The 25382-nt window shown below is 39.8% G+C and overlaps 1 protein-coding gene across 4 annotated transcripts in view; it reads left to right on the top strand.

The window, feature by feature from the left end:
• The window catches only part of LOC122542734 (zinc finger protein 541-like), a 59940-nt gene that overhangs the window by 1268 nt on the left and 33290 nt on the right, over window positions 1-25382 (top strand). For 3 of the 4 annotated variants that reach the window (XM_043680723.1, XM_043680724.1, XM_043680721.1), the window contains exons 2-4: window positions 19895-20308; window positions 23369-23493; window positions 23788-23915. In XM_043680723.1, the coding sequence (XP_043536658.1) occupies window positions 20002-20308; window positions 23369-23493; window positions 23788-23915 (560 nt within the window). In that variant the 5' untranslated portion in view covers window positions 19895-20001. The remainder of the gene's footprint in view (window positions 1-19894; window positions 20309-23368; window positions 23494-23787; window positions 23916-25382) is intronic. The other variant, XM_043680725.1, reaches the window with a different exon arrangement.

Below are 25382 nucleotides of genomic sequence, written 5' to 3'. Positions count from 1 at the left end.
TGTAAAATATTAATGTATTTTAGTTTCACTGAGTAACTTTGAAAGTTAAATGACTTGATTTATTCAATATTTTTATAATTGGCTAACACTACTTTTTATGAGATGTGTACTGCATTAATGTGAGGATTGACTAGTTGAGTTGTCTAGATGATTAATGCAGTTCAGAATAAAGCCAATAGTGTAGGTTAAACTTGAGAAATTCAGTCAGCCACTTTTTAAAGGGGATTTAATATTAATCTCATTGGCCTGGGACTCACTGTGACATACGAGCCAAATGAAGCTTTCCTTCCCAAAAGGGCATTTGGTTAATATCTTGGATTTTTACGACAATCTTTAACTTTGTGAACCTTCACCGTTTACCAGCATTTTATTTCCTATTTAATTTTTTAAAGACTGAATTAATATTCTCAAACTGTGAAATTTGATTTGAACCTTCAATTTCTGAATTCGTTGATCTGACAATTGAAAATTGTTTGATTTATTTTTGATTTCTTGCTTGCATAGTTAGTCCGTAGCTCTTGCCTTTTGTATTGGCCTTCTCCATCTTTCTCAATTCTCTTTTCTCCTCCCCCACCCCAATTGCCACATCTCCTCACCTCTAACCCCTTCTCAGTTTTCTTTCCTTATCTCTTAAGGTACTAGTTCTTGGACAGCTAAATGGCTTGCCATGATTAATATTTGGTCCTCACGATCTTAATATCGTCCATATCTGATCCCCATAAAATTGCTGTCACTTTGTCTGCAATAGAAATCTGAGTGGAGGCCAGGAGCTTCTTGCTGCCAAAGAATGAACAATATCAAAAGAAGCTCTTTTGCTAAATAGTCACCATGTGCGTTGTATTTGGGCTCTTCCGTTGGTCAAGACTTTGACCTTTTTCTTATGTAGATTGTTATGTACACTAATCTTGTGGAAACCCCCAATATGTCATAAATGTGAGTTAAAAAAGTGGATCAACAGAAAATATGATGAACAGACAGTACCATCGGGGAGAAGCTATGTTGAGGGAAGACCAACAACAGAGTAATGAGTGAGACCTGCAAACTTAAGCATCAAGCTCCAGGATAATTGTAGTTTTCCTAGTATGGTTTGAGATCACATGGCTGATAGTACTAAAATTGAAACATTCTGAGATGTCTGTTTTTAATTGGATCATTTTTGGGATATAAATATATAAATAAAAACTGCTAAAGAACAATCTTAAAATTAATGTTGTTCATTGAGATGATGGTGGAAGACAAATGAGGTAAAAGTACTTTGACAATGATGCTGTGTAAGGCTGGGCTTTTGATGAAGTATGAAGAATTCAGAACTTGCTACATCCCTAGTTGAGCTGTTCCAGTACAGCTGCAAAGGTGGGGTCTACCTGACATGGTGGAAACTTGCCCAGGAGTGTCTTGTAGCAAAAAACAAAAAAAAATTAGTTTAGCCAGTCACCACGCCATCAGTCTACGCTTGATCATTAGTAAAGTGATGGAAGATGTCATCAACTGTGCTATCAAGCAGCATCTGCTGGCTGGTTCAAACATTCGAAAGAGAGCTGAACTCCAGAGGTGAAGTGAGAGTAACAGTCCTTGACTCACGACAGCATTTGACCTAGTGTGGCATCAAGGAGTCCTAGCAAAGTGGATTCAAAGGGAGTCAGGGTTGAAGTCATATTGAGCATAAAGGAAGATAGATGTCAGTTATCCAGGCTCCAGGACATCACTGCAAGAGTTCCTCATGGTACTGTCTTTGGCCCAGTTATCATCAGCTGTTTCATCAATGACCTTCCCTCTATCATAAAGTCAAAAATGGATATGTTTGCACAATTGGTGGGCGGCACGGTGCCACAGTGATTAGCACTGCTGCCTCACAGCGCCAGAGACCTGGGTTCAATTCCCACCTCAGGCAACTGTGTGGAGTTTGCACATTCTCCCCCTGTCTGCGTGGGTTTCCTCCGGGTGCTCCGGTTTCCTCCCACAGTTCAAAGATGTGCAGGTCAGGTGATTTGGCCATGCTAAATTGCCCGTAGTGTTAGGTGAAGGGGTAAATGTAGGGGTATGGGTGGGTTGCGCTTCGGCGAGTCGGTGTGGACTTGTTGGGCCAAAGGGCCTGTTTCCATACTGTAAGTAATCTAATTTTCAGCACCTCTCATGACTTTTCCAGAATAAGGTGGGTGAACTTGCAGCGTGGAGTTTTGATGTTGTGGCCATTTCAGAGACATGGGTAGAGTAGGGACAGGAATGGTTGTTGCAGTTTCCGTGATTTACATGTTTCAGTAAGAACAGAGAAGATGGAAAAAGAGGTGGGGGTGTGGCATTGTTAGTCAAGGACAGTATTATAGCTACACAAAGGACATTTGAGGACTTGTCAACTAAGGTAGTATGGACTGAGATTAGAAATAGGAAAGGAGAGGTCAGCCTGTTGGAAGTTTTTTATAGGCCTCTGAATAGTTCCAGAGACATAGAGGAAAGGATAGCAAAGATGATTCTCGATAGGAACAAGTGTGACAGGGTAGTTGCTATGGGGGAACTTCAACTTTCCAAATATTGACTGGGAATATTATAGTTCAAGTATTTTAGATGGGTCAGTTTTTGTCCATTGTGTGCAGGAGGGTTTTCTGACACAGTATGTAGAAAGTCCAACAAGGGGAGAGGCCACATTAGATTTAGTACTGGGTAATGAATCCGGCCAGGTGTTAGATTTGGAGGTAGGTGAGCACTTTGGTGATAATGACCACAATTTAGTTATGTTTACTTTAGTGGTGGAAAAGGATAGGTATACACTGGCGGGCAAGAGCGACAGCTGTGGGAAAGGCAATTACGATGCGATCAGACAAGATTTAGGATGCATATGATACTGCAGGGGATGGGCACAATAGAAATGTGGAGCTTATTGTGTGTCCTTGATAACTATGTATCTGTCAGACAAGAGGTTGTCGAGCGCAGGAGCCGTTGTTTACTAAGGAAGTTGAATCTCTTGTCAAGAGGAAGAAGCAGGTTTATGTTGGGATGAGATGTGAAGGCTCAGTTAGGGTGATTGGGAGTTACAAGGTTGCCAGGACTGACCTGAAGAAAGAGCTAAGTCTAGCGAAGAGGGTACATGAGAAGTTGTTGGCAGATAGGATTAGGGAACGCTCAAAAGCTTTCTATAGGTATATAAGGGAACAGATTACTAGACGAGATGGGATTGAGGTTCACAAGGAGGAGGTGTTAGAAATTCTGGAAAGTGTGAAAATAGGTATATACCCTGGGCCAGATGAGATTTATCCTAGGATTCTGTGGGAAGCCAGGGAAGAGATTGCGGAGTCTTTGGCTTTGATCTTTATGTCGTCATTGTCGACAGGAATAGTACCAGAAGACTGGCGGATAGCAAGTTGTTCCCTTGTTTGAGAAGTGGAGTAGAGACAACCCTGGTAATTATAGATCAATGAGTGTTACTTTGGTTGTGGGTGAAGTGGTGGACAAGGCTATACGAGATAGGACTTATATTCATCTTGCTAGGAATAAGTTGATTAGGGATAGTGAGTTCTTTGAGAAGGTGACCAAACAGGTAGACGTATATGGATTTCAGTAAGGTGTTTGATAAGGTTCTCCAAGGTAGGCTATTGCACAAAATACAGAGGCATGGGATTGAGAGCGGTTTGGATCAGAAATTGGCTAGCTGAAAGAAGACAAAGGGTGGTGGTTGATGGGAAATGTTCATCCTGAAGTTCAGTTACTAGTGGTGTACTGCAAGGGTCTGTTTTGGGTCCACCGCTGTTTGTTATTTTTATAAACAACCTGGATGAGAGTGTAGGAGGATGGGTTAGTAAATTTGTGGGCAACACCAAGGTCAGTAGAGTTGTGGATAGTGCAGAAGGATGTTGCAGGTTACAGAGGGACATAGATAAGCTGCAGAGCTGGGCTGCGAGGTGGCAGATGGAATTTAATGAGGAAAAGTGTGAGGTGATTCACTTTAGGAGGAGTAACAGCAATACAGAGTACTGGGCGAATGGTAAGATTCTTGGTCGTGTGGGTGAGCAAAGAGATCTCAGTGTTAATGAACATAAATCCCTCCCAGGTTGTTAAGAAGGCATATGGTGTGTTAGTTTTTATTGGTGGAGGGATCAAGTTTCGGAACCATGAGGTCATGCTGCAGCTGTACAAAACTCTGGTGTGGTGCACCTAGAGTATTGCGTGCAGTTCTGGCCATCGCATTATAGGATGGATGTGAAAGCTTTAGAAAGGGTTCAGAGGAGATTAACTAGGATGTTGCCTGGTATGGAAGGAAGGTCTTACGAGGAAAGGTTGAGGGAATTGAAGCTGTTTTCATTGGACAGAAGAAGGTGGAGAGGTGAGTTAATTGAGATATATAGGATAATCAGAGGGTTACTTCGGGTGAACACTGAGAGCCTTTTTCCTTGGATGGTGATGGCTAGCACGAGGGGGCATAGCTTCAAATTGAGGGGTGATAGATATAGGACAGATGTCAGAAGTAGTTTCTTTACTGAGAGGGTAGTAGGGATGTGGAACGCACTGCCTGCAACAGTAATAGAATTGCCAAATGTCGGGGTATTTAAATGGTCAGTGGATAGGCATAAGGACAAGATTGGAATAGTGTCGGTTAGATGGGTTTCAGATTGCTTTCATAGGGCGGCACAACATTGAAGGACCGAAAGGCCTGTACTGTGCTGTTATGTTCTGTGTTCTGATACAGGTTGTTTTCCTATAGCGGCGTTTCATCAATGTGATTTGGTTGTAATGTGATTGGTGAATTGGGAAACAATTTTTAAAAAAACAGGCTATTATGCGATTCCATCCCCGGTTACCTTAAGTTCACTTTCTAAAAACGTCAAAGTGCTATTTCTACCTCCAAACACAATCTCTCTCATTCAACCCATGGAGTAGGATGCAATAGCAGTTTTTAAAGCTTATTATTTAAGGTGCACATTAAGGAAGCTGATTGCAGCTATTGAAGGGGATAATGAAGACAGTATTCTTCAAATTTGGAAGAGCTTTAACATTAAGAATGCTATTGACATCATTGTGGAAGCCTGTGATGATGTCAGTGAGGACTGCTTGCATGCATTTTGGTGGAAACTTCTCGCAAATTTTCTTCATGCTTTTAAAGGTGTTGAACCGTCAGACGAGCTTCCAGCAATCAAAGAACATTGTGTTGTTTTTGCTAAGCAAGTTGGATTTGAAGAAGTGGAGACTCATCTACAACAGCTTGTTGCAGTGGGGGAAGTTGAAAGTCGAGATGAAGACAATGAAATCCAGGGTGCAGCACCAAGAGAACTTTCCACTTTTGTTTTTTTCCGGAGGGAAGTTGAGAAGCAGTTGCAGCTCTTATAAGATAATGATTACAATGCAGAATGCAGCAGGATAGCAGTTTGTGGCTTAAAGTCTTATCTGTCACCCTATGAACAGCTTCTTCATGAAAGGAGAAAGATGGCAAAGCAGCAAAAACTAGATGCCTTTTTAAAGCCAAGCTCCAAGCATCAATTGGAAGACAATGAACTATAGCCATCCGCTTCTGGATTAAATATTTTATTTTGTTGTAACCCTGCCAAAACTGCACCTGAAAGTAATGCTGATGACCCTCAGCCCCTGCCTTATTACAGTACTATAACTCAACAAAATCAGAAACACCCTAAAGTGTTAAATTTATTATATTATTTAATTAAAGTATGATATTAACATGTACTTAGACTGTGCTGTTGTTTGTGTTGGCTAACTACTACTGCTTTTGTTTTGATTTTTACTGATATATTTGGTGGTTCGCCCCAACTCTGTTTTTCCCATAGCCCCTGTTATTACTGTTGCACAATTTTCTATAACATGAGGTCACACGAGAATGCAACTACTGCTTTAGAGCAAAACAGGTTGTACTGAACAGTCCATGGTCCAAATGCAGAAAGACTTGGACAATGTCCAGGTTTGATGTGAAAAATGCCAAGTAACATTTGCTCCACATATGCCAGATAATGACCATCTCCAAGAAAAGAGTATATAACCATTGACCTTTGAAATTCAGTGGCAGCACCATCACACAATCCCCCATTATCAACATCCTGATGGTTACCAGAAACTGAACTGGACTAACTATGTAAATACTGTGGTTACAAAAGCAGATCAGAGGCTTGGAATTGTGCAGTGAGTAACTCATCTCCTGACTCACCAAAACCTCTCCTTCCTGTACAATGCACAAGTTGGGAGTGCGATGAAAACTTACCATTTGCCTGGAAGAATGATGTTCCAGCAACACCATCGGATAAAGCAGCCCCCTTGTATGCCATCACATCCACAAACATCCATTCCCTTTTCCACTGATACTCAGCAGCAGCAACAATGTGTACCATCTAGAACACCAAAAAATTACCAAGACTCCTTTGCCACCTTTTAAACCAACAAACATTTCTCTGTAGAAGGACAAGGGCAGCAGAACACCACATGCAAGTTACCTTCCAAGCCACTCACCACCCTGAATTGGAAATAAATTGCTGTTCCTTCAGTGTTGTTGAATAAGAATCCTAGAATACCCAATCAAGCAGGTGGTGAACCACAGCAGGTCAACATTGATGAGTTGGAGGAGAAAGTGAGGTCTGCAGATGCTGGAGATCAGAGCTGGAAATGTGTTGCTGGAAAAGCGCAGCAGGTCAGGCAGCATCCAGGGAACAGGAGAATCGACGTTTCGGGCATAAGCCCTTCTTCGGATGAGTTGGAGCTGACTGACTGGAGGATGTGGTCTAGCTACAGCACATGGACCGTAACAGTTCAAGAAGGCAGCTCACCATCTCAACGGTAACTAGGGATGGGTGATAAATGCTATGTTGTTCAGTGACACGCATACCCAATGAGTTTTTTTTTAAACCAGTGCATGGCATAGTTCACTACTGTTGGAACAGTCTGGGTTTGAAATTCACTTTGGAATGTTCTGCCAAGTGACAAGCTTCAAATGGCAAAACTAATGATGTTTAGATCATGTATACATTTTCCTGGAATGAAGCACAAGTAGATTGTGTCTGACTGATGTTAATGCAGTAGAATTGTTAATGCTTATACAAAACTAAGTGAAAATCATACGTGAAGAAGATGATGTCAAACAATTTATTGAATTATGTCTGCCTTCTAGAATGCACACATTTTCTAAGTAGTGAGAATATTATTGAACATTAGTTTTGCTAATGATTCTGCTATGTTTAGTTGAGAATTTATGGAGTTTTTGTATTACTGTTAACCATTTCACTTGTTGGAAGTTGATAATTATAGCCATTAATTTATGCTCTAGTTACAGCACTACTTTTTAAGGTGCCATAATCTACACCGTGTTTATAGTATAATAATTATTTTAATTTTAACTACTGCACATCTAACCATAAGTGATATTTCTGTGGACCACAGATTAATAATTCTTGCGCTTTCTCCAGCACTTAATAGCATAAACAATTCAATCTATGTTGACAGGAGGAAACCACTAATTTTTTTATCCAGGATCCATGACCAGTAGCTTGAATATTTACACCTTTTTTCCTCAAGTGATATTTTGTGTTCTTGGAGTTTTTGAAAAATTGCTTATGCATTTCTTGATAACTTCTAGAAATGCAGCTTTGAACCAGCTAAGTGTGGTTTAGGTATGTGTCTTCTCAGTAGCAGCTGATTCATGAAGACTAAAGGAAGAATTTGGACTGGAGAAAAAAGTTATATCCATAAGATTGTCTACAGTCGATTCTAATATAGCTCGATAGTTCCATTCTCATGCAATCTTGAGTTATAAGAAAATAATGGGGGTGGAGCTGTGTTATAGCCGACACAGGTAAGGAAAGTTCGTGTGCTACAAATAGCAGTCTAAATTCTTCAATCGCATTGAACAAACATGCGTTATAACAGAACTGACGTATCTTGAAAACAGTTAATGATCATTGCTATTTAAGGAAGCTATATTACAAACTTTTTAAAATCGAGAAAGGTTTTATTTCATTTTCGTATTCTACATATATAAGTGCATCTGAAAGATAAGCTTAGGAACAAGAAATGTGCATTAGTGTAAGTATTTCCTTTGAGTGATCAAACCAAAATGCCTGCTTTTTCTGAATATCTATCCATGCTGGAAATATGTCAGAAATAAGTCAAATCGGAGCCAAGTGTGGAGTCCTGTTATACCAATAATAGCACCCTATACATTGCAAGTCCAGGTAACAAGTACAGCTGACATTATGTTGTACTGCAAGGGCAGCTCATTTTCATTCATTTAAATGCACTATCTTTGCAGGTGGGTCTCAACACACTACAATTGCAGATTAAGATATATCCAGCAAAGTGATGGCTAGTTTCATACGTTCTTATTTTTCCCATGGATAGTGTGAAGCAGAAGAATATTTTCTGTCTCTCTCCCTCTTTCTTCCTATTCCTGTAACCATCTTAATAGTTGGTTCTGTGCCACAAGAGACTTTACAGGCTCTCATAGCTGGTATGATTGAAGGAATCGCACATGCTACTGATGTGAATTTTAAGCTTGAATCTGAGGTCTTGGCTTCAATCACCAAGAATATCTGAAGTGAGGCTCAAACTCAGTATCCCCAAAACAGAAGATACAATGGTTGAATTAATAAATAGTCCAACCAAGGGTTAAAACATTTGTAATTGACATTTTTGAATATGTGGCTAATTGCATTTCTCACTAAAGAATTATTATTATTAAATCAGGAGGAGTGGGAGCTGATCAAGGGTGAAGTAGTAAAGATACAGCAACAGAGCAGGTTGTGGCCAGATGGAATGTAGGAAGAATTTGGAAGTGATGTCCAAGTCAGTGCAGAGAGGAAGGAACTGCAAAATGTGAGGGAACTAAAATTTGGTAGAGAGTTAAGGACTAAGGTAAGGATCTAAGCTTTTAAAGCAAATAGCACTCATAAAAAAAAATGGATTGAAAGTGGTATAGTTCTAGAGTTCCATTTCTAAAAGTTTAGTTGACACATAAAAGTTAGCATAGCAACCAACATTTGAAAGTCAAAGTTGAATTTTACCAAGGATTGACATTGAGCCCCTTGATCGTCATGGATGCCCTCACCAAGTAAATGAGAAAGGAAGTATCTTAATCAGTGATTGCAGTTGACATTGCCACGTTTTCATCTCCATCATATAACATAGTATCTGGAGAAAATTACTGCAGGACAGAAATATGAAGATCAATTGATCAGTAAATCTGGACTATCAGTTTGAAACTAGGGAAGAAGATTACCGGGAAAGTGAGTCCGTCCAAATACCTGGGGTAGGTGTTGCTGAAGATTGAAGTACGGGAATTAATTAATAGTTTACCTGTGATTGGAATATTTGTAAGAGTGCACTGAAGTGTGTGTGTGTTGTGCTTGCATGTCAGAAAATCACCATCAAAATTGAAAGGTAGAATCTGGAAGATACTTATGAGACTGACCTTGTTACATTGTGCAGAAACTTGGCCAACATGAAGAGGGGACTGACTGGATACTTATGAGATGTGGAAGCTCAGACTGATGTGCAGGTGTCAAGAAAGAACAAGATATCGAACCAGTATATCAGGTAGTCAGTAGAAATTGTGGAATATTAAAGGAAGTAGCCAAAAATAAATTCTGATGTGTGGAGGGAGAGGACATAGTGAGATGAGTGTTAGACATGATACTGTCAGGAAGAAGGAGAAAAGAAGAGTTCAGAACTAATGGGAGCATGGAGAGGCTAGAGACCTAAACAGCTCAACTGAAGATGACAGAAGAGTGGGTGACTGACAGAAACTGGAAATGGGTAACAACCAGTACCTTGGCAAAGCAGAGTAAACTGGGAGAAGCTGAATGAAAAAGTGTAGTTATTGGTTGCAAAACAAAGGGATGGCAGGGCAGCACAGTTTTTGTAGAATGCATACCTGTTCCATTTATGAACTCCAGGATGCTGCAGGAAGTGTCAGCAGCTAGAGTCACAATAGTGAATCCATGAGAACGAATTTTGAGTAGTACTTTTTTTTTTTAGAGAGGTGGCCACCCTTCAGCTGACTGGTATACACGCAAAGAAGCATTATATGTCTGCCAAATAAGAACAAGAGATAATACAGGAAACCTTTCATGTGCATCTCATTCTGTAACCAGTTTCATTTCTGTATACCAGTGAGAGTGATGGTTTCTTTGGCGAGTGCACCCAGAACCAGGTTCATGGCATCAACGGTAGCTCAAGTGTACAGGGTGAGAGCTAGAAGATTGGAGGAACAATTGTAATAGGGATTATGACCAGTGAACAGACCATTCCGTGATTCTAAAAACGTCCAACTGTGGTAACTACAGGGTAATCTCCCTGCTGTTGGGAAAGTCATCCTGGGAAGAAAGACGCAACAACACCAGTGTCCTTGACCAGGTCAAAAAACATTCCCAGCATTGAGGCACTGACCACCCTTGATTGACTGCAAATGGGTTGGACACGTCATCTGCATGACTGACGTAAGACTCCCCAAGCAAGTGCTATACTCCCAGCTTTGAAACAGCAGGTGATCCCCAGGTAGACAGAGGAAGCACTTCACTGATACCCTCAAGGTGTCACTGGTGAAGTGTGGCATTCCTAGACACCTGGGAATCACTGACCTAAGGTTGTCCCGAGTGGAGGAGGAGCACTCTGGAAGGTGCCAAGCACTTTGAGACTTCCCATCGGGAAATAATGGAAGCCAAGTGAAAACAGTGAAAGGAGTGTGCTACCAAACCAATGCCTTACCCACCCTTTCATGTGACTACCACCTGCCCCGAGGGTATCAGAATCTGCAGTAGCTGTATCAGCCTGTTCTTATCCTTGGAGAGAATAATCCTCGGCTGTGAGGGACTGCTGATGATGATTCTAAATGTAAAAATTAGTAATAGACATTAGTAATATTTTGTAAGATTGGTAAACGGAAAAGCAGATTGTATCCTTTGTTAATTAGTGCAGGTGCTTCAGTCCCTTTTATTAATAATTTATTTCAAACATTTATGAATGGAATACATTTATCTGGAAAGCTGATATAGTTGATTACTGAAATTAGAACTTTAATAAAAGGTGTAGCTGAAGCCACAACTGTTTAGTCACTGATTTTCTTTTGAGAATACTGGGTTATTATTAGCACTTGTAGATCAGGATTGGTAAAATATACTACTAAATGATCTGCACCCTGTTAACTTTTACCTGAGCTATGTATGCTAGTGAAAATAAGACAAAATATTATAGGAGTAAATTATAAATTAAACCTGTTATGCCATGTTCCTCTGCTCAATAAACATGTAGTAAATTCAGGGAAAAGCTACTCTTGTCCTGTTAAATACCTTTAATAGTTATCAGAAACCTACACAAGAGTATGTGTATCACACTTACACTTTCCAAAGCTGTCAATTTGTTGATTTCTTGGAATATCTTCATATATCATCACCTGATGTCAAATGATTAACTGAATAACTTTAAGAATAGTAAAATGATGGATTCAGTGCTGTTTCAAAATTAATAAATTTTAACCATTGGAGAATTTTTCGATAAAGTTTACTTAAGAAATAGAGATTTCTACAAGAAAAATAGTCTGTTTCTTCTTAATTAGGTTAGGATTAGGGTGATAAATCCACAAGGCATTTGGACTTCACCGAAGTATGTGTCCACCGCCTTATGATGCATCGTAAAGTTGAAGGATGAGGAAAGAAACTCAGACAGAAAATTGTGAGTGGAGTTCAAAGACTGTAGTATCTAAATATATTAACTCTACAGCAACTCCTACAACCAAGCTGATACCTAACAAAGTCGAATGTTCCTTTTAGATCCAACCAGAAAGGTTAAGAAGAGGACCATAACATTTGTGGAGGCTGAAAAGTCCCCATAAATTTTGCTCAGACATGCAACCTGGAGTAGACACTCCAGCTTTTCAAGTGCTGGCAGTCATGGGTGATTAAACTCCACTTAACTGATAGAGAATAGATGCCATCTGCTGACTCGGAGGTACCAAGTATTTGTTTGACCACTCACTGGCCTTTTTTTAATTCACTTTTGGAATGTGGGTAATGCTGGCTAGCCAGCATTTATACCCATCTCTCATTGCCCATGAGAAGGTGGTGATGACTGCAGTCTTTTTTTAATTTCAAAAATATACTTTATTCATAGAAATCAAGGGAATCTAATCTCGAGTCGTTGGTACAGTTGATGATGCCATTCAGATGCATACTTTACATGTTTATACATTCAGAGAACAGACTTGAGTCCTTGGTATTTACAATTCCATATGTTAACCATTTAGCCTCTTGGCATTTAGCTGAGGTGTCAGCGGAGCCTCGTTACTGAATGGGTCTCCGTTATTCTTTGGCAGAAGTGCCTTACACAGTGGTCTTTCCCCACTGCGACTTGGTAGCTGCAAGATTCAGTGCATCCCTCTGCACGTATTCCTGGACCTTGGAATGTGCCAGTCTGCAACACTGAGTCAGGGTCAGCTCCTTCAGCTGGAAGACCAGCAAGTTTTGGACAGACCAAAGAGCGTCTTTTACAGAGTTGATGATCCTCCAGGCACAATTGATGTTTGTCTCCGTGTGCATCCTGGGGAACAGACCATAGAGCACGGAGTCCCCTGTCACCGAGCTGCGCGGGACGAACCTCGACAAATACCACTGTGTTCCTCTCCAGACTTCCTTTGCATAGGTGCATTCCAGAAGAAGGTGTGTGACAGTCTTGTCCCCTCCACAGCCACTTCGAGGGCAGTGCGCAGTGGCACAGAGAGTCCAGGCATGCATAAAGAATCTGAGGCAGAGCCTTTCTCACCACCAGCCAAGCCATGTCATGGTGCTTGTTTGAAAGTTCTGGCGATGAGGCATTCTGCCAAATGACTTTGACAGTCTGCCCAGGGAACTGCTCAACAGGATCAGCCCTCTCCTTTTCTCGAAGGGTTTCCAAGGATACTGTGTTGACCGCTTCCTGATGGATTTGTGGTCAAAGGTGTTTTTCTTCACAAATTTCTCCAGGAGGGACAGGTGATACGAAATGGTCCAACTACTTGGAATGTTCCCCGGCAGTGAGGCCAGGCTCATCCTTCGCAACACCAGGGACAGGTAGAACCTCAGTAGGTAGTGACACTTGGTGTTTACGTACTGGCAATCTATGCACAGCTTGCTGTAGCCATACACAAAGGTGGCCATCAGGGTGAGGGTAGCTTTGGATGTGATTTCTATCTCTTTGTCCAGATCTTTGTATATGGTGTCCCTTCGGACCAGGTCCATCTTTGATCTCCACATGAAGTCCATAAGCTGTAGCTAGACACACAATGTCACATCAAGTCAGACCGCCCCAAATAGTAAATGCTGACCTGCCATAGTCCATCCACCTCTTGGTAGGGTGATTTAAAATGTTAAGTTTATCCTCAATCATCAGAGTAAATCCTTTGCACCAGGTAGGCAAGATGAAGAGAAAGAAAGAAGATGCTTACTCTGCGATTGGCAATCTGGAACATTCAATGTTCATAAAAGTAATGGGTAACATCCAGTGATCAATAACACCTGTAGGCTGAATGTTGACTGCTTTCATACAAGAAAATAAGTTCACTGAAAGTGGATCCTATTCATCTGGCTGGGAAGGAGTTCAGAGAAAATGCATGAGTAGTGTGTAGGCTTTGCGGTTAAGTTCTACAACCTGCTATGAACAGAATTGCTAAGTCCGAACATATTAACAGCAAACTGTTTCAACCGGCACACTTGATAAACTGCAAAAACGATAAACCTCAAATGCTGCAATCTACTGTGATATCAAAGTATTTATGCTGTAAATAAAGTATAGCTGTGATGTAAATAACCCCACAATTGCATTGTGTTTTATATTGATCTTAGGGGATGTGTTGATGTTTTTACATTTTTTTTTGAGATGTTGATATCTTGAAATTTTGCTTGGTCAGCAGTTATGCGTACCTCTTGATTATCCAGAATATTTGATCAATTGGCACAGTCCTGATCTCATAGGTGCTGCAAAATAAAAAAGTTTATTGTGTTTACTTGATTTGAAACATGAGTGAATGTTGACCATGAGGCATAGTCCTCCTGCCTTGAAATTTGTATGGCTTAAGAAAGATCAATAAATTTTGTCTGATACTATTTGATCATTAGTACTGCCATGAGGTTTGTGTAGCCAATAAGGCCTTTTAGAACAATTCATGCTACAGGTGCCCTGAAGCCATCCAAGATCAGGACATTGGTACCAACTGAACCAGATCTTCACCAAATGTTACTTTGAACGGCATTCTTAACAAAGATACCACAGCTGTATGATAAAGATTACTCTCGGTATCAGACTTCGAATACAATCTTTGCAGCTGTTTCATTCAATGCTGAAAGACCATTCTCCTATTAACTTCAGCCATATTGCCAATCTAATAAGAACTGACAATTCTGCAATTTGACTGAACAGATTCACTCCAACATTTACATGTAAAAGGGAACATATTTTGAGACATCATTTATTAATACCATACTGTTAAGATAGGAGAAGCAAAGCTAGAATTTGCTCATAGGTTTAAGGCTTTCATCACTGTAATGGAGACAACATTCCGTAGTGATGGAACCGACAACAACTCGGATACTCAAAAAAATACAGTGCGCAGATTCCTCAAGAACAAACCATGACAAGCAGACCAAATACAGCCAGAAACTCTAACCGCCTTACCATACATCAAAAAAGTTTCAGAAATGACAGCCAGACTACTCAGACCCCTCGGCATTCTAGTCGCACACAAACCCACCAACACTCTCAAACAAAAACTAACAAACTTAAAAGACCCAGTACATCCCATGGACAAAACCAACGTCATCTACAAAATTCCATGCAAGGACTGCCACAAACACTACATAGGACAAACAGGAAGAAAGTTAGCCACCAGGATACACGAACACCAGCTAGCCACAAAAAGACACGACCCTCTCTCCCTCGTAGCCCTACACACGGATGAAAAAAGCCACCATTTCGACTGGGACAACACATCTATCCTGGGACAGGCTAAGCAAAGGCATGCCAGAGAATTCCTAGAGGCTTGGCACTCCAACCATAATGCCATAAACAAACACATCGATCTAGATGCCATCTATCAACCCCTCAGAAAACGAACAGGAAATTACATCACGACAAACCCCAGGAACCCCATCCAAGAAAAAGATATAAGTAGAAAGCAGGAGACAACAGCTTCGCTTCACTTGGAGGTCGCCAGTGATGATGTAACCTAGCCAGGTAATGAAATGTTTGGATATCAAACCTACAGTTCAGTGAGCAAACCTACACCCTAAATCTCAACCTGAGCTACAAGCCTTCACAAACCTTTAGAATTGCTTCCATTCGGAAAACTGACTCTGAGCTGGTTGGCCACAGCCAGTGTGCTGTGCATTAGTAAATAAAGGGTGACTTGGTGATGGGATACCGGCTTCTGTGCAGTTATGTAATATTCAGCACTGATGAGAGAGCATCATAACATGAAAAGTTTGTTCTTTTCTCCACAGATGCTGTCTGACCCGATGAGTATTTTCAGCATTTTAGTTTTTTCCAATTTTCCAGTATTGGCTCTACTTTCTTTGTATCACCAAATTGGAATAATGCCCTTAAATGTCTGCTCTCACTTTTTATTATAAAAGAGATCCAGGAGAGATGAGTTATTAATGTACTAAAAGCAGTTCAAAGCAAAATCTAACAGATAGTTAGGTGCTGTGCCTATGATTACTGACTATTATTGTACTAGAATTTCCAGATACCATATGACACAAGGAATACTAATGGCATGACTGATGCGATCAAAAGGATGACAAATCCATCCGCAAAAATGTTGCACTGTAAACAAAGGAAGGATCATCCCTGACTACAATAAACAGACAGAGAGATGGGCGGAACACTATCTTGAATTGTGAATGTGGTTAGTGAAGCAGATCGAGATGCTATTGAGAGCCTGCCTAACATTGAAGAATTGGATATTGAACCCACTTCAGAGGAACTTGATAAAGTCACTAATTTGTTGCTACAGACAAAGCACAAGTTGTGAATGCCATCTGAAACGATCAAGCACAGGAATTTGACACTCCTGAAATATCTGCACAAATATGTCTGTGCTGGAGGGAGGAGAAGTGCCTTAAGAGTATGCCATGGGAAAACATATCTGCCCATGTTGCTCTTCTTAGATTGCAGATCCTGAATTTTGTGGTTCAAGGACTGGAAGATTCACAATTAACAAAATTGCTCAGTCCAGCAGCTATAAGAGAAATGCTGTGAGCAGTGGCCGTGACTATAAATTCCCGCCATGGTTCTCATCAGCAAGCTACCTGGGTCAGTGCAGTCTCTACCATCAAAGAAATTTCCAGCAATAAGAAGCTTACTTGTTCAGCCAGGGTGAGTGACCCCATCTTCTCTCTGCTACTGCACTTGCCTCCCACCAAAATTCATGACTTACTGTTCATACAAGAAGTTCTTCTATAACATGCATTTCATCAGTGTGGATTGGCTATAATGCAATTGATGAATTGTGATGTTTGCTTAACGCGAACTTTCTGTTGAACGGGTATTGTATGTTATCTATAGTGCGATCTTCTGCAGCTGGATATCTATATTGGTTTCCCATAGCATGATTTTCTATAGTGCGAGATTATACAGGAACACTACTGTCACGTTATAGCAGAATGACCTGTACTATTGCATGCATCATCTTGCTTGCTCTCAGCCACCCAATCCTCCTAAACCTGCATGGCCATAGTGTTAACTATTCACTCACTGTGAAGACACCTCCCCACCTTTCTGGACTTAAGTCGGCATTAATAGTTTGCCACTCACTTTTATCTCTTGCAATCCTTCCCTTTCTCGTTCCTGGAGGAAAAGGGCCATAATAGGGCAGAAAGAACCAAAACATGTGATGGGATGTTGGCATACGATTGCCCATCCCCAGTGATAATTGGAGCCTGGTCCATTTCAGCGATGACTGAGATCTTTGACCATTACAGTGCTCATCTTCCATTGCTGCCATTGTGAATACCTTCTTATCACGCCACAATCTGTTTCCGATGCTTTTTTCTGTTTTTATTCTTCAGGCATGAACTGCATCATCCCGGTCTCTGCTGTTAAGATGCCAGCTGTGCAGGACATCACCTCTTCCACCACTGAGGAAGAAAGTAAAGATGTCTCAGGAAATGTACTGGCAAGGATGCCCCCAATTACCACTACCCCCTGCCCTCCCAAAAAACAAAATAGCTCAGGTACTGACACTTCAGTGGGAACATTAGCTAGATTGCAGTCAGGAGCACATGCTAATGAGCATATCAATGTCAGGTGTCCACATGGCTGAAGAAGAAATGCTGCTGCACAGCCCCTGCAGGAGAGTACCATGTAGTGCCAGCTATTTGTGACTTTACTGAGAATTACGTGCAGATGCATGAGTAGAAGGCAGGTTTGTCAAGGGCAGTGGGTAACCTGACACAAAGGTTGTAGGCCTGTTACCATGCCATTGGAATGGTGCTGCATCACACGTGTGAGTGTCTGGCTCCCTGCATGGACAGGTTGGTGACTGCTATGGAGAGCCAGGTCCAGCATAGTATCTGCTGGATATACATGCAGATTTACACTCCATCACTCCAGGGAGTACTTCTGGTAGGATTTTCTAAAGTGGACCAAGATAATGTTGAAAAATGTGCCAGAACCTCCTGACCAGTGAGAAACTGATGCTGTTTCAGCAAGAATTGGGTTGATCAGAGACAATGAAGAACAGGAAGAAGAATCACAAAGCAACTAACACTGTAATACCTGTCTGGAGGCTTTCGAGAACTAAAAATTTTCAAAGATAAACTTCTTTCCAAAGAAGAATTATTCTAAAATTCAGCAGGGAGAATAAAAGTGTTATTACTTGCTGCAGGGGTCTTTACCATGAAGAGCACGATTAGATTAGATTAGATTACAATGTTTAACATTTCATTCAAGCATCCTTTAAACATTTCAGAAGTTAGACAGAAGAAAGTCCACCTTGCTAATTAAGCCTATTAATTGTTCTTGTGAATTATGTTGTGTAACATAGGGAGTAGAAATAGCATTAGGCAACCAGCCCATCGAGTCTGCTCTGCCATTCAAACAGAGCACAGCCGATCATGTACTATTACATATTTTTTGCCACAATCTCCATTGTATGAACATGTTTGTTTATTACTAGTAAGTGATACACATTTCATATTTAGGCTGTTTTGGGGCTGAAAAATCTTGATTTGGGAATGCGCATTTTTTTTGCATATGGTACTAAATTAAGTGGGCAACCTTGCTTTGATTTAAATAGCGATTTTTCAAGAATATATCTGTTAATTAAAACATATTGCTATAGATTGAAGGCAAGAGCACCCTCTAGTGTAAGTTCATTATCACTTAGCATTCAAAAAAAGCTAAATCAAAGCCTGTAAAATTAAAGGAACCATAGCAGAACATTCTTAAGTAAGCAAGGCAGGATAGTGTATTGTTTTAAAGCTTGTTTATTTCTTCTGCTTTCTTTGTAAACATTAACTGTGAAAACTAGTTATATTTAAAAAATATAACTAATTATTTATATAAATGCTTTCATTCTGACTACTTGTCGCTGCTGTAGTCTAGAGAAATTGGCAGCCAACTTGCAGCAAATGACAACCGAACAATGAGATAATGACCAGGTAATTGCTCTCTTTATTAATGCTGTTTGCTCTCGTAGGGAAATATTCATTTCTCAGACACAAAACTTCCCTACGCTGAGATTTACTTGGTTTTTATTTTCTCAAATGTACTGCTCTTAACTAGGATAGATGAAAGAGGGCATTCTTTTTACTACAAAGAATTTCTATTGTCTCTCTTGACTTCACCTTCCTCTGCTTTTTTTTTGCTCCTTCTGCTAACAGAGTCTCTAAGTCATCTTGGTTCCCTCTCTGAGCTCCTTTTGTAAACTTTTGCATAATGTTTTCCATTTATGAGAACTCTTTTAAAATTCATCGTGTTGACTAGGCTTTCAAGCCCCACTCTCACCATTTCAGTGTCTATACATGTGATGTAACTTCGAACATATCTCTCTACAAAAGATGAAATTTCATTGATTCTTCTAAAATCCTCCTCTCTCTGTCATTCCCTGACCTTCGTTGAGCACCTTTGAGACAGAACCAATAGTAGGAATTCATTGTTGGGTCAGCTCACTTTAGGAGAAAGTGAGGACTGCAGATGCTGGAGATCAGAGCTGAAAATGTGTTGCTGGAAAAGCGCAGCAGGTCAGGCAGCATCCAAGGAGCAGGAGAATCTTCTTCAGGAAGGTGGGCTCATGCCCGAAACATCGATTCTCCTGCTCCTTGGATGCTGCCTGACCTGCTGCGCTTTTCCAGCAACACATTTTCATCTCAGTATTGGAGTTTGCTTTCTAAAAAAACCCACAAGTCTATAAGTGAAATATAATGGGTTACAAACTCCTTTTTTTGGGTCAAAATATAACGTATTTGTGCATTTTAATCAGTAATAAAAACAATAAATGATTAGCCATAGCCATGATTATTTCAATTCATAGTACATAATAGCAGTATGTTAGTGACTGCTTAACTTTGAGTTTAGGGTTTTATCAGCAGTATTCCAGGGTATGAAGTTGTAGCTGCAATTCTTCACCCAGTTTTTGCTAATTTCACCTGTTAAAGGAGGTTGCCGAAGGGAGATGTGTTTCTCTGCTTGGGCAGGAGCAAAGAAAATGGAGGGCGTTTCATCCAACTCTCTCCTCCTTTCCCTCCTTTCAAAATTAAACAACTCCCTGCTGATCTTTTGCAGTAATTTCTGCTGGAGAAAAATGCATGGCCTGGAAAAACTTAAATAGAACGGTATTGTGGAAAAACTAGAAAATTAATTCTGTATAATAACACCTAACTGGCCTATCAACTTCCTGTAAATTAAATTTGTCTCTAAACTTTTTTATATTTCTATTTTATTAAAGCTGCATCAATACACAGTAAAGAAGAGGATGTTTTTGCCAGATTCATGCTGTGAAAAGTAGTTGCCTGCTGTTTAATTCTACAGAAGGACATTGCCAAATCAGGAGCTATGGATTGCTACAGTTTCACCGATGAAAGCTCTCTCCAAACCGAAATGCATCTGCCTTTGCTATCAGACAGTGAGTTGCCCATTGCAAGTAATATCCAGAGACAAGAATTCATCCCAGACCCTGATGATATTATTTATGCAGGAATGACAAGTATAGAACTTGATTATAACCTGGAGACTGCAGAAATTCCTGGCGATCCATTTGCTGACAATGTAGATCTATCCCTCTATACTGTAGATAAGGGATGTGACTCCCCAAAGATTCCCAGTGACTCCACGGACACAGATTCTCCACCCGTGTTGCTAGGTACTTGAATGTGCATGCATTTTTTTTAAAGCGCAGCAGTGCTCTTATAACTATTTGCTGCTGGGATAAATTTGTTTTCCTGCTGGTTTAAAATAAATCCCCAGCCAAAATTACTTAGTAACATCCCACTTTTACAATTCCAATAAGATTTTATTAAAATTTGTATTAACATCCCTGATGGCCTCTTTGATAAGACTGCCTCATAACATGTTAGGCTGTTCGGATCCATAATCATTAGTGTTAAGTTAGGTAGAGCAACAGCAGAAGCTACATTTGGCCTCAACCTCCCTGGCTATGAAGGTGAAATTCTTCCAGTGTTCTCAACTTCAGTTTAATAAATCCTATTGATTGGAAAGTAAAATGTGAATCGTGCATGCAGGAAGGATCAAAATGTGCATGTGATTCTCTCCTCACTCAAATAGCTTGATCACTTCCATTGCCTAGTCTCATACACACACAATAATACCAGAGAGCTGCAACTGTATTTCACCATAAGTCAATTCTTTCAGAAGAGCAGAAAAGATTGTTAGGAAATAAAAAGGCTTCTCTAATCTCTGTGTGTTTTCTGAGCAATCTCCCTCTCACACGTTTGGCAGAAGCTACTGAGAAATGGTAGAAACAGCCATTGATCCTGATTTTCCAGAGTTTTCTGCAAAGATTATGACGGGAAATCATATTCTGTAAAGTTTAATGTTATATTTGCTGAATGGTTATCTGTTAGGTATGGATTTATAGCTAGGCGAGTTTGTTCTCTGACTCTGAAAAGAAAAGTGAAAAAGAAGCTCAGGAATACTTGGAAATGTACGTTGCGGTCCTCCATTTTAAAGTACACAAGATGAATTGGATCTGTATGTCTCATTCGCCAGTTTTATTACTTTTCCCACTGGGAAGGCATTCAAACTAACCTAGTCCATGATAAACACACAGTAGTATCTACGACTTAGAAAAAGCAACTTTGTGTGGTATCTACTGTACTGTATTATTTTTCTCTCCTTATTTAGTCTTGCTCAGCCAGACACTCATAATTGTGGCTGTCAGAATTGTAGAGTGGAAATAAAAATTAGTATGATAGATAAGAGGGACTGTTACTCCCAAATATGCAAGTAGACCTTCAGTATAGGTGGGTCAACCTCCTGCCAGGATCCCGCTACCCTGATATTTATTAATTTGTTCTGTTACCTGAATGGTGGTTCTGATTTATGTGTTTTTGTTATAAAAGCAGCTAGCGTGGATGTTGTGATGTAGTTATATTATAGCTACTAGATGCTTCATGGAAATCAGTTTTGTAACAATATAATCAAAACTATGCATATGGATTTTGTTTTTATATTTACAATGCCAATGTTTTTGCTATATATACTCTTTTGTTTACCTCTGTGTCTTTTCTAATGGCTAAGATTCAATTCCAGTAGCGGAAGTTAACTTGTGATACCTCACCTGTCCAATCCTAAATAGTTGTTGTCAGCAGCTTTTGTTCTGGTGAGCATTATATCTGAACCACATTCTGTCCCCTCCTGATGTCTACACAACAGTTTATAGTTTCATGGCATATGTACAGTAACATTCCCCAAAGTGCTTCATGGGAGTATAACAAAAAACAGAATTTGATGCCATACACCATTATTTAGGTCAAATGACCAGTCTTGGTCAAAGAGGCAGAGTTTAAGGCAAGTCTTAGGAGAGTGAAGCAGAGGGGTCTGAGAAGGTAACTTCAGAACATAGGGTATAGGCAGCTGAAGACATGTCCTTCAGTTGTGGTATTTAAAATTAGAGATACTCAGGTGACTAGAATTGGAAAGGCAGAGAGAACCCAGAGGGTTGAAAGGCTGAAGGAGGTTACAAAGGTAGGAAAGGGTAAGGCCTCAAAAGGATTCGAGGAAGGGCAATGAGAATTTTAAAATTGAGGCATTTAACTTGGGGCCAGTATAGGTCAGCAAGCAGTGGATTCTGGAACTTCACTGTGAGTTATGGCATAAGCAGCAGGTTATTTGTTATCCTAAAAGTTTAGAGATTGGGAGGCTGGTCAGGAATGTATTAAAATATTCTGTTTCAGCAACAAATGAACTATTGAAAGTTGAAAAATGATACGACGGTTGAATTAGACTGTCTTACTAAACATATCAATGTTGCTTCATGAGAAAGTGATCACATGTTGTAGTGCTGACTAATTTTTCCCTGTTTAGTCAAATATAATACTGGATTGCATCTCCATGAGTGCTGGGGCATTGTGATAGTACCATCAATGGAAAGCATTCTGAAACCAGTAGAATGTTTGGAAATATTTTGGTAGGTGATTAATGGCTGAGGACTCCAGGGAAATTTTATGTACATTGCTGATTAGAAAGTTGCTTTTTGGAAAGAAAAAGGCATATACCACCCTGACATTGAACTGTATTTGTAATATCACAACATGCTGGAGTTGCAACCTTAAAGAATAATCAGTTCACAACTGGTTTTCTAAATGAGATCATTTTTAAATATAGATGCCCAGCTTCCTTTTGGGGCATTTTGGCAGATAAAATAAACTTTGTAACACAACACACAAATAGCCTGATCAGAAAATTATGCTTGTAACAGACAAGAGCATTTCAATTCTAATGAAGTGATAACATCTGTCATGTCCTTTTCTAGGGATATTGCCTGACAGATACCTACACTGAAAACCACCCAGTGAACCACCCAGCATCACATTTGAGGCTGTGATGCTATCACTTCAGGTAGAATTGTAAAAGGCAGCTGGTAATCTGAGATCTTGTGTTTAATGTTGGTTTCTTGTGTGCAATGGTCATTTAGACTGACTTAGATTTTCATAAACTGAAAAAGACTGCCCAAATTATGATGGAATAAGGCAAACAATAAGTTGCACTATTTGGAAATTAAGTTTTCACTCTGCCCATTCTTAACAAATGGTTTATAAACAAAGGATGGTTTAATGATATAGAAATAGCAACACAGAAACTGGTCTTCAGTCCAACTCATCTGACTTAAAATCCGAATGTGTGTTTAACAAAAAAAGAACTGAAATATTGCTGGTTTTTCCTATTGACTTTTTTGTTATAGGTATTAGTCCTGTACCTCAAAAAAATAGCCCTGAGAAAAGTGGAGGTAAAAGTGAAGGGAAATATGGAGGGCTGCAGAAGAGAAGGCGTCTCTCCACACGGCATTCTCCGCAGCAAGCATTCCAGGTTAGCACTGCATCCAGTTGTTCTTCCAGTCTGTTGTTTTAGAGTCCTTTTTAAAAAAAACCTGTAACAAGAGGTTTCTAATCTACAGTATATACGACTGAGCTGTTCTTAAAAAAAACCATCAAGCCCAAGAACACAAACCAGTTTTGTCAAAAATAATAAGTTCTGGTTTGTTCAGTAATAGAATATATTAGGGAAATCAGTAGTAATTTAAATGTTAACTCTTAGAGTTGTTTTACATTTATATTGAAATCAATATGAGGCAAAAATAGATAATTCATTTGTTTTTTTTAGGAATGTAGCCAATGCGGAAAGTCATTCAGCAGTGCCAGTGCCCTGAGCAAACACTACCTGACGCATAGTCATGAACGTCGGCATGTCTGCAGGATCTGCAATAAGGCCTTTAAGAGACAGGACCACTTGTGTGTGAACATTATGTAACTCAGGAATTTCTATTATTTTTCACACACAATAGATTTGCTTTGTCCACCTGGAATGAAACTAAATGCCAGATTTAGTTTTATTCATTTCAAGTTGGATGTGAGTTTGATCTGTGGGATTAAATTCCATTCCTCGTGTTCATATAATTAACAGGCTACAATCCTGTAACCGTAATAGTGCCTGTCCAGCAGCATCCCACAAACTACTGCATGAGATAAACAATCACTTAATTTGCATTTACAAGTCTTGGTTGAAGAACGATTATTGACCTGGAAAACAACAAAAAATATTGAAAGGAGTATACCAAAAACCACCCATTTACAAGTCTACGAGGTGCCAGATTTAAAAGTGACATTAACCATACCCAAAATATTTACTTAATATTTGAGTGGCAGATTCAATAGTAATTTGGAAGAGTTAGTAGAATAAATACTTGAAATGATGAGGAAAGAACAAGGTGTGTGTGACTAATTGGAAAGCTCTTTCAGAGCTGACACAAGCTTGATGGGCCAGATGGTGTCTATCTGTATTGCATCCTTCCATGATTCAAAGTTCAATCTATTGATGTGTGTCAAAATATCAAATTGCCTGGAAGAAAATGTTACTCAGACAGGACTTGATTGTTTAAAAATATTCAGTATTAGTTAAAGTTTGAGAGAATTAAGTGGTAAGCATTTTCTTAAAGTTTATTTTTAAATTATTAGTTTCAAGTTGCTTGATCATGAGCTAAGATTCCAAATTCTCAGTGGAGACCAGACAAATTGATTGCCTTCTATATATACTGATTCCACTGGATGCTAATATGGTTATCACCTGCATATGAGGCTAGCAAAGCATTTAACTTTGGAATCGGTGCTTAGTTTTAGGTAAAATTGAAAGGATCACAGTTCTTGCCCTGGTGGCTATAAGAATTTTGCCTGAGATTTGTTTGATACTTGCTGGTCAGAGATGCTTATGTCACAACTTAACTGGGAAGAGAGCTCTGATAATAGTTCCAGATCATTCCACAAACCAAATGTATAAAATCCCAATTAAACACCAAGATAATCAACTAGTCTAACTGACTGCTATTCAGGATGAAGACAGTTCTGATGAAGTTTTGTCAGAAGCATAAAATAACTATTTATTGTAACACATTTTAACAAATAATGGAGAAAAGATTCCTACTGTATGAGTTAAATTGCGCCCTTTGAAAAACTGCAAATAAGGCACCCACATTCACAGTTAAGGCAGACAGAAGAAATACGGTATAACATGATGTAATGGGAGTAAAAATGTGTAGAAAGGGTAAGCACAGATGAAAAGTGTGCTGGAAAAGCACAACCGGTCAGGCAGCATCTGAGGAGCAGGAGAATTGACGTTTCGAGCATAAGCTGTTCATCAGGAATGAAGAGCTTATGCTTGAAACGTCGACTCTCCTGCTCCTTTATGCTGCCTGATTGGCTGTG

This window comes from Chiloscyllium plagiosum, chromosome 41 (assembly GCF_004010195.1).
Source record: "Chiloscyllium plagiosum isolate BGI_BamShark_2017 chromosome 41, ASM401019v2, whole genome shotgun sequence".
NCBI lineage: Eukaryota > Metazoa > Chordata > Chondrichthyes > Orectolobiformes > Hemiscylliidae > Chiloscyllium > Chiloscyllium plagiosum.
The sequence above is the reverse complement of the archived record's forward strand: the minus strand, read 5'-3'. Positions and strand labels throughout refer to the sequence as shown.